The sequence below is a fragment of the Schistosoma haematobium genome, chromosome 1 (genome assembly GCF_000699445.3).
Source record: "Schistosoma haematobium chromosome 1, whole genome shotgun sequence".
NCBI classification, from domain to species: Eukaryota; Metazoa; Platyhelminthes; class Trematoda; order Strigeidida; family Schistosomatidae; genus Schistosoma; species Schistosoma haematobium.
Genome location: NC_067196.1, coordinates 16442863 through 16453620, shown reverse-complemented (window position 1 = coordinate 16453620; position 10758 = coordinate 16442863). Strand labels below are relative to the sequence as shown.

The 10758-nt window shown below is 33.0% G+C and overlaps 1 protein-coding gene across 1 annotated transcript; it reads left to right on the top strand.

The window, feature by feature from the left end:
- Positions 1-8164: 8164 nt before the first annotated feature.
- Positions 8165-10332, top strand: MS3_00003658 (uncharacterized protein; the record flags this gene model as incomplete). Its single annotated transcript, XM_035732701.1, has 4 exons — positions 8165-8170; positions 8615-8759; positions 9636-9794; positions 10184-10332. 4 exons carry the CDS (start codon positions 8165-8167, stop codon positions 10330-10332), a joined length of 459 nt encoding a protein of 152 aa, XP_035586005.1.
- Between the last annotated feature and the right edge of the window lie 426 nt (positions 10333-10758).

The following is a 10758-nucleotide window of genomic DNA, read 5'->3' as shown; positions in this document are numbered from 1 at the left end:
ATGGAAACCTCCTCTACCATGTTTCTTTACTATGCGATTATAATTCCTAAAAGCCTACATATTGTAGTTAAAATTGAAGCACTAATGCAGAAAATTCCTATCTCATGTCACTTTGTTAGAAGTGCACCATCATGGATGCAGTAAGTCCATTGTTCTGGATGAATCATTTTATATTTAAACAATCATTTCATTTTACATGAGAGAAAATCAAATCTTCTCATTATTGAACATACCAGTATATTGTATCTCAAGATTGACATTCTTCATAAAACAGCAGAGAAATCAATTATCCCGCTCAATTCTACATCTATTTTCTATCATCTCATCGTTGTGTTCAAGAGTGACAGCGATATACAATCAAACCATTTACGTGTATACTGAGAGTTATGCAACAATATCCTAGCAAGAACTGATTAAATGGGATTAACTTAAATCAATCTTGCTTGAAATGATTACAATGCATTCTTAAAACTGTATAAATGTTTAACAACGAACAACACAGATTACTGAGCTCTTTTCTTCTAACAGTCGAATACTTCATGAAGACAATATCTCAAAATGATCACAGAAATATGTGTGCTTCAATAATAAACAAGTACTATATCACGGTGAAACTCTATTGCAAGTTAATCATAACTTTACACAGTTTCAACCCTTATACACAAAATATTTATTTATTAGAAAGTGATATTGTGGTGTGAGCTACTTATATTTACACAGAGTAGGATATAACGATAGTCAGGAATAGACTGTATTTCAGTAGAAGATCGAGAGAGAAAGAAAGAATAAGAACGGAAAGTGACTGGTATTAAAATGCACGAACAATCAAATCTGAGATGATGAACTGATATTTGCAAAAGGAGCAGTGAAGTTTGGGACAACTGATTGATTCATTTTTGCAAATTAACCATTTACGGTATGGTTGTCAGATTTAAGTAAGACGTTCCGTAATTTTGTGCTCAAATATATTCCATTGTTCCCAGTCGTGTTCTTGTTCATTACAATATACAGTTAAAATACTTCTGTAAATTCCTTATTTCAATAATTACATCTTTATTCATTTATTTATTTTTCAGTATACCATTTTCTATTGTTGGGTATGTCGAACTAAATATCATTGCATTATGACCGTTGTACATAAGCATATTCAACCAACGAAAACATTAGTGAAGTCTCAGAAAATTTCAAATGAATAAAATGTCTCTATTTAATCATACCGTATCACATCAGTAAAATGTCAATGACCCTTATTTGTTTTTCTTCCGAGAGATTAAATATTACCGACTTCTATCTAACATACGTGGGAAGCATCATCGATGAACAAGGAGGTTCAGATGCAGACGTCACGGTGAGGATTGGCAAAGCAAGAACAGCATTCCTACAGTTGAAGAACATATGGAACTCAAAACAACTTTCCACCAATTTCGAAGTCAGAATCTTCAATACCGAAGTCAAGGCAGTTCTACTGTACGAAGCTGAAACTTGGAGAACTACTACAACCATCATCAAACATGTACAAGTATTTATAAATATTTGTCTACACAGGAAACTCAACATCCATTGGCCGGATACCATCAGCAACGGCCTTCTCTGGGTGAGAACAAACCAGCTTCCATCTGAAGAGAAAATTAGGAAAAGACGATGGAAATGGATAGGACATACATTACGCAAACCATCAAACTGCATCACGAGGCAAGCCCTAACTTGGAACCCTGAAGGGAAGCGGAAAAGAGGAAGGCCAAAGAACACGTCACGTCGGGAAATAGAAGCAGATATGAAAAGGATGAATAACAACTGACAGGAGCTAGAAAGGATTGCCCAGGACATGTTTGGATGGAGAATGCTGGTGAGCGTCCTATGCTCCTCCACGAGGGGTAACAGGCGTACTGTACTGTACTGTTCACCTAACATATTTATTCGAAGAAGTTTATAGGAGTATTTCGATGCAGTGCTCAAACAGTTGATAACTGATAAGCGAGATTTCTGTCAACAAATGGTTGAAATGACTGTGTTAAAAATTTGATTGATTGATTGAGTGATTGAGTTTTATCACAATGTCCTTTGTTTATAACAAAATCAGCTTATTGGAAACGGCTGTTCAGTGCTTCCTGGTTGTCTGTGGTGGTCAAGCTTTAATGGACTCATGAATTCAATTAATCATATTAGTTTAGTAAGTAGTGTGTAATGTACCTGAGGATTATCCAGCAGTTAACAAAGTAACCAGCCTTCAGCTTAATTATATCTAATCTTTTTCAGTGGAAGTAAACCAAATTACACCATGGCATATCTGAAACTATAGATTCAATAAATGCGTTACCCTCATTTGTCATTAAAATGAACTACCATATTTCAGTTTTCTTCCGAATAACATTAGAATATATGATCAATGAATTTTTAGAGTGGATAAAATGCCCATTTAATTTTTTAAAAATAAAACTTATTCTCTCATACCTCAATAGTAAATATCCGACTCATACTTTCTTCTTTCAAAATAAAGAGCGGCATTAACATACGTTGCGTAAGTTCAAACTTTAAATGTTTACATTCATTTGTAATTTGTTCTTTTAATGATGGTTACTTCTCATGAAGTCTTTACTGATGAAACAACTATCAAGAGAAATAATAAGCGTATCAATTTTATGAATAAGTTTACTTTAAAATTGAGAATTATTTCTTATTTATTTCCTTAACTGACAAGAATAACACTGAGAATAATCTGATATAATTCTACCATTCAACTTGATTAGTAAGTGTCTCAGAGACATTCCTGGTTCACAAAGTGTTCAGTGGAGTAATGAGTGATCATTTAATCTACACTGGTTAATGATCAGAATGTTTTTTTCTTCAATAAAAACGACTTGATTATAATATTCTTTTGAGAAAATCTTTTGTTTTACGTTGCTGTTTATTATATTTCTTATTCTACTTGATTTCCTTCAGATCTGTGAAAGTGTTATGTTGTTCTAACTCCTAGAACTTCATCCCTATTCGCATTCATTAAGTGCTGTTTATTTATAAATTCACTTGAATGGATAGTCTTACTCCGTTTAATCTCTTCTTCCATTTCGAATGATAGTTTATCTTTAAAGTAAAACATTCTAAAATCTAACGGTGCTGAGTGCATGTAGACTGTTCTGTAAATATTCCTTAAGCAAACCAAACTACTGTACACCACTAATACGGCAACAAAAATATTGTAAATGTATTTCTGACAGAGTGATAATTCGTGACAATTCTTAAAGAACATGCTTGACAAATGTTAAACTATTCACTTCTAAAAGGTTATGAAAGTTGTCATAAATTCAACTATCGTATCTTCAATTGTATTGAAAGAATCTGAATGGCACAATGCATTATACTAATTAAGTTGTGAATTTCGAATGATGATAAGATCAACGATGCCCATCTTCTCACCAACTTCTAATGCTTGTAAGTTAAGGCAGTATCGCGGCAATACACACAGTATGCACATATGCCGATAACATACTGACCAATTGCAGTTCCAAACACTAATGGGAGGATTCAAGTAAACAATGTCAAGTGAAATTAAACTTGATCCCATTGCACAAGCAAACGGATATCAGGACTCAGTAGCTAAGTAGATAATGCGATGACATTTGGAGAGAAAATTACTGGGTTTGAGTCTCAGAGCGAACATCAATTCTGAGATGCAGGTGTATCCATCTGACAAGTCCGAAATAGGACGAAACGCGCGTCAAACTGGATTCCACTGCTAGCTACCCTCCATCTCTGCTCATAATACCTTATATATAGTTTCAATATATTTTACTGACACATTAAACGGAATGATATCGACACATTTTAAAATTTCTATATTGAATGATTTTCTACGATTAAAATCAAACAAGAAAATCACTGCCAACTAACTATTACTTTTTATTCAGAATATAATCCATTTGAATTGGTAATACATTTTGAAGAGCTTCATCAGTTTCTTGATGTACACAACATCTAACTTCTATCGTGTCAACAAGTAACAATGTAATGACTTTTCTATCACTAAACAAATGCATTAAACATAATTTATGACAATCACTTATGAAACGGAACTAAAAATGAAACATATTTCATATTGGTCAAAATGGTGGGTTATGTTTCTTGTAGAACTACTCCTATGAATTAAATTCATCAACTTCATATAATATAATCATATAGTCTACAACACGTATTGTAATGGAGTTGGACACGAGTGAGGAAATCAAACATATTAGCACACAAAATTACAGAACATCTTACTAAAATACATAAGTTGCAAAATATTAATCAACTATCTCAAACTTGACTGTTCCGATTACAAATATCAGTCAATCGTTTGAGACTTCATTGTCCCTGCATTTTCATACCAAATACTTTGTGTTCTTGTTCTATCTTTCTCTCTCGATCTTCTACTGAAATACAATTCTATTCCTGACTATCATTATATCCTACTCTGTGTAGATATAAGTAGCTCACACCATTGTATTACTCTACAATGTTAGTTTCCATGGTTCTATAAGATTTTAAATAATCTCTGTATATTTCATTGAATAAATAATGAAATTTCACTAATACTTATTGTAAATGTATTTCTGACAAAGTGATAATTCGTGACAATTCTTAAAGAACATGCTTGACAAATGTTAAACTATTCACTTCTAAAAGGTTATGAAAGTTGTCATAAATTCAACTATCGTATCTTCAATTGTATTGAAAGAATCTGAATGGCACAATGCATTATACTAATTAAGTTGTGAATTTCGAATGATGATAAGATCAACGATGCCCACAGCATAGTATTACTCTACAATGTTAGTTTCCATGGTTCTATAATATTTTAAATAATCTCTGTATATTTCATTGAATAAATCATGAAATTTCACTAATACTTAATCCCCCTTTCTTTTCTCTAAAAAATATTTTCTAGCTACCATTTCTATGGTTAAAATATGAAGGAAGATTGATTCGTTTCGAAAGAGAAACTTCAATATCGATTCATTAAACTCTATTCAAATTAAATGACATAAATAACGAATAAAATTCTTGTAACAACAAAAGTTTCATAGAGAAAATTTCCGATGATAGTTCTTTCTTTTCTTCTTTTTGTTCTGTTTTGTTTCTCTTTCATCGTTTATCGTGTGTTATTTCAAATTTATGTATGAAACTTGGAATTGTTTCCTAGAAATTGGCTTCATTACCAAGTAATCATAATAATAGTAATAGTGTAGTGAACAGAACACGGGTGGGGACAATCGAATTGTATTTAGCACAAAATTACAGATTTATTCCGTAAAATAGAAAATCCACATAGAAAATCGTTTATTTGCAAAATATCAATCCATCATATCAAACCGGACTGTTCCTGTTGTAATCATCAATCCATTGTCTCACATTTCATTGTTCATGAGTTTTCTTACAAGTTGCATTGTGTTCCCGCTTTTTGTTTCTTGATCTTCCACCATCTTCTGCTGTCAGACATTATGTTCTTTAACTCGCGTCACATACTACCTACATCAATATAAGCAGCATGCACCACAATAGTTGTAATAAAAGTTGAAATGAATAAGACTTAATTAGTTAACTAGTAATGACATTGAAGTTTCATTATATAAATCATAGGTAATGTTATTTATTACTAAATGTAATAACATAATGTCAAACTTCACTATATTTCTTGTTACTATATTACTAGAAATGAGTTCAATTGACTAGATATTTTTATCTATTTCATCGTTTAATCAAACTATTCTTATCATGATATAGAGTCATTTAATGATTATGGTATAAAACAGAATAGTGATAACATTGATCTATGAATTCAACTAGTAAATGAGCACAATATCTACAACCCCCACCACCACCATTTTGATGGTCTCAAATAAATTGAGCATCGAGTAGGAAATTAATCATAAATATATTTAATAATTGAATTCATGAATCATTGGAAACATTGGAGGGCCGTTTCATCCTAGTATGGGACTTCTCAGCGGTCCGTACCCACTATCCCGCCGTACGAGTTTCGAACGAACACTTAACCTCTGAACCACTGAGCCGGTATCCAATGATGCTAATGTATAACCTCAGCCAGTCTCAGGAAGTGGGATCATACTAGGATTACACGGCCGTCCGTGGTGGTCTAGCTTCAATTGACTCATGAATTCAATTATTAAATTACTACAATCTCCACAAAACCCCTCTCTGATTATTATCACCATATGCTCACTAGTGACTGTCTCCAAGAATTATTTATTGGAGTTCTAGTGAGAACCAGTGACCAGTGGAGTTCAAACGGGTTCGTTATGAGATAGTTACTCACTGAAAACAATGGTGGATGGTGGCACAATTTCGTGAATTGTTTGAGGTTAGACATTAACACCGTTGGATGCCGACCGGCTCAGTGATCTAGTGGTTAAGCGTCCAAGCGTCCGAACGATAGGTCCTGAGTCCAAATCTCCCGAGATTGGATAGTGGATGCGCACTACTGAGGAGTTCCATACTAGAATGAAACGGCTATCCATTGCATCCAGGTTTTCCATACTGGTCCAGCTTCAATTGAATCATGAATTCAATTATTAAATTACTACAATTTCCTTAAAACCCCTGTCTGATCATAAATGTGTTATTTAAACTTGAGTAAATTTAGTCCAGTTATTTGTTTACTCTGAAGAAGTAGCTTATATTAAGTCATGGAACATCAGAAATACAGCTTTCCTATTCATTATAACATAACAAAGATATATTTATTATAAACACACAACTATTTAGCGTCTATTATCTTTAGAATCAGATCAGTTAAAGCTAATAGTGTTAAGCATTATAAAACTTTGTAAATCAATCTAATACCACTGAATACAATGACTAGCTTGCAAAAGTTTTAAAAGTATCAGTTGAAATTTCGTTATTTATTCAAGCATAAAACAAAGAGTAATACAACAGTCCATATGCATAATATTTGGCAAATGTTACTTGACTTCATGACATGTAAATAGTGTTATTATGATCAACGAAGTGATAGAATGAAAGTCAGTAGAGTGTTCTCATGGTTTTAACCATAATTAACAACTTACCACCTCATAATTATCCGAGTGTAATGGTAGTTAATAAGATATCTAGAATACTTTAGTTAATTACTGAGGTTAATGACATAATATATTTGTGGGAGTTATGATAAAATGTCATCAATTTCCAGAATCTCTGTAACAGCTAAAGTATGTGCATAAACAAGTTTTCGATATGACAGTCAACATTTTAACCATCAGCAGCCTGACCACTAATGAGTTACGAGGAGTATTCCCAGGAAGATTTTCACGGTCATTATCAATTTCTTCTACCTAATCATACATAACACCATACTGTCTAAATTGGATGTGAATGATGTTATCGGGTTGTGCGCAGATAGATTTTACAACATATGAAGGCTTAGCCTTAAAGAAACGGTGTGTAATAAAATCTACTTTGATGTATTTACATGTCCTATTCGAGTATATTTCTTTCGCAGGTTCATTTGCATTGTTCCATCTTTCGTATTTGTTAGTAGAAGATCCAGGCTAGTGAAATCCTAATTTCATCTCAAGTTCGGGTTAGTTTATCCGTCAACATTATCGTACACATCTGCATAGAACCGACAAGATTTTTAAGTTCTCCTTAAGTGAAAGCTACAATATTGATCTGAAGTGATTGACACAAAGCCATCTACTAACTCCATCATCAAAATAATCACAAATAACGGTACAGGTTTTACGAATACAATTTAATCTATTCTCGATAGATGGGATGTGTTGAAGAGGAGAGCTCTCCAACACTTGACGATCGATTTCCAAGTCTACTTAAACCAACTATCAAAGTGATGAAATTTCAAGCAAATCTCTAAGCGTAGAAGTTATGGGTCGTGTTCATCAAAATTCAATTATGAAGATCAACATTTGGATATATTAAATCATTGTTTAGTTGTAGAATACTACATTAAATTTGATTTAAATTATGATACCAAATAGCATAATGTTGACTTTATTCTCCTTGTCAGTTATTAACTATTGTCAACGCTAGATGTTACCTTTTAAAGACAGTAACTTTTATACCACTTGTCATATACACTGAATTCATTCTACATATTTGGAATAAATATGACCTACTTTATTTACCAATAACTTACATCTCACATATGTAAATGTTAGTTAGTATCCGCAATTTCTCTGTAAATTAAAACACATATATCTCATTAATATAAACGGTTCACTCAAATCAAAATCATCTAGATGAGATGAATGTATATTTTAAAAAATGAACCATCATAGTCTGTTAAATATGAGAGATGACAAATATAAGCACGAATTTTGAATTTTCTAATTCACTGCTAAACATAAAACGACTCAATTGACAAACTTTGAAATTCGAATATAATAAAGAAAGTGATGAGTTTCAGAGAACCGTCAAAATTGCAAGCATTTTCCGTTCATCGTCTTTTCTATTAAATGAAATATCGAATTTTACTAGAATGTTTGTGTATATAAAAGCATAAAATGAGTTTTGATTTCAATGTTAGTTCTGTGTGTTTCCGGCTTTTAGTTGAAAATATATAAGTATTTCTGAAGGAGATTTAGGTACTTATATGAGCTAGGTGTATTGTTTATGCTTCAAAATTGGTATCACTTTTACTGACTACTTGACTCAAAACTATATCATGTCACAAATGAAATTAATAATAGTCGCCTTATTATCATTGGTGCTTTTCCAAGGAGTAAAGACAGAGGAAAATGAAGATGGTAAGTTCATTGTTTTTACTTAGCGTGTGTTTACAAAATCTATCAAAATAAACTTATTTCAAATATAATTTATTTTAAGTAAATAAACATCACTCATGTAATTGTTACGATATGTGGTATCCAAGATAAACACTGATACACAAACTTCCTACAGGCAAACCCCATCCAACTATAAAATTAGAAGACTAAGTGTGGAAAAAATAGTTTACTAGGCTAAAGCGAATCACATTCACAAGCACTCATTTATGCACACAAACATGACTAGAATCTAGAAATCAACGCCATTTCTTGACCAATCACATAGACTTTTCACCATGAACATTTTGAGTGACACAACGTGGCCTTCCCATTCTACGACTTTTGACTGACTCATTATGTCAGGAACCTTGATTATCGTGTTTCATGTTGTCGCACATTTAGGTAGCATAGTAAATAGTGTAGTAAATGCTGGTAAATACGAAACCTGAGTACGGTTCCCCACAGGCGTTGTATTCTGCTAAAAAGCACAACTGACCAACGTTCACTGTATGATATGAAACCATAAAGTTTAGCCCAAATAGCAACAACACATCATAATCACTTAGGTTATCAACTTTACACACAATTCATTATGAGTCAATATTGTGATTAGTCTCATAGTATTTTAATGTAACCAAAAATAAAACCAAGGATCATTCATGGTCTGATCGAACAATCTCCACAACACCTAAACTGATAATTACCATGTGCTCACTAGTGACAAGCTTCGTGAGAAAATTCTCGGAGTTCTGGTGAGAAGCCGTGACCAGTGGAGCTAATCCGTGTCTGGTAGAAACAGGTGTCTACCTCAGTACAATGGAAGATGGTTGCACAATTTCGTGAATTGGTTGAGGTTAGACATTAACACCACTGGATGCCGGCTCAGTGGTCTAGTTGGTCAAGAGCCTGGCGCGAGACTGATAGGTCCTGGGTTCGAATCTCGCGAGTTGCGGGATCATGGATGCGCGCTGCTGAGGGGTCTCATACTAGGACGAAACGGCCGTCCAATGCTTCCAGGTTATCCGTCGTGGTCTAGCTCTAATTTACTCATGATTTCAATCAGAAAATGAAACCTTGACAAGGGATTTCTACAGTAGATGCAGTCGTTGATGTACAAATTATATTCGAGAAGTAATATTCACGGAAACTCAACGAGTAAGAAATTCTGGTATATCGGACCAGGTAGTTGATACATTCTAATCTTTCCGTCATTTTGATTGAAGCATGCTCAAGCAGATCAGATATTTACTGAGTCAGAATAGAAATAATCATATTTTATAGTACTTTAATGAGCCCTTTATCTGAAATATTTTACAGACAAGTCACAATTACTGATAATAAACCAAATATCTACAATGTGTTCTATCTATATTTATTCACTAATTCTGACTCACTGTTTCTAAAAGAAATCATAGAATACGTTAGAATTCGAAACATAGACGATCCAGAAGACTTGTCAACCTGTGTAGATAACAGCAAAAACAAAAATAAAGATGGAAAAAACAAGGAAAAACAAACAACACATGATAATGGTTCGTCCAAAAAACAGTGCTAATGGTTTGATGAATTAGAAAGAAATATGATGCGAAAACTATTGTACTGAAAATCAATTTTGTGAAATTGTTTTTAAAAAAAATATAATGATAAAATTCGAAAATTTTGATTGTTATAACTTGTCAGTTGAATGCTGATTGTCTTGTCGTTTGAATGCTTACTTATTATATATAGTCGTCGCTGATTGTTGAGTCAAAAACACTTATCAAATAAACTCGATCCACACAACGCAAAAGCAAGAACACAAACAGTTGGGAAACATATTAAAATTAAGAAAATATTACAAAGAGACGAATTCTAATGGCAAGAAAAATAAGAAACAAAATGAGACATAGATAATAAAGCTTTAAAATAATAAAACAAAACATAGTTATCTCAGTGAAATCAACATTACTTTTCACTACAGGGTGCATCACGAGCACCCGAT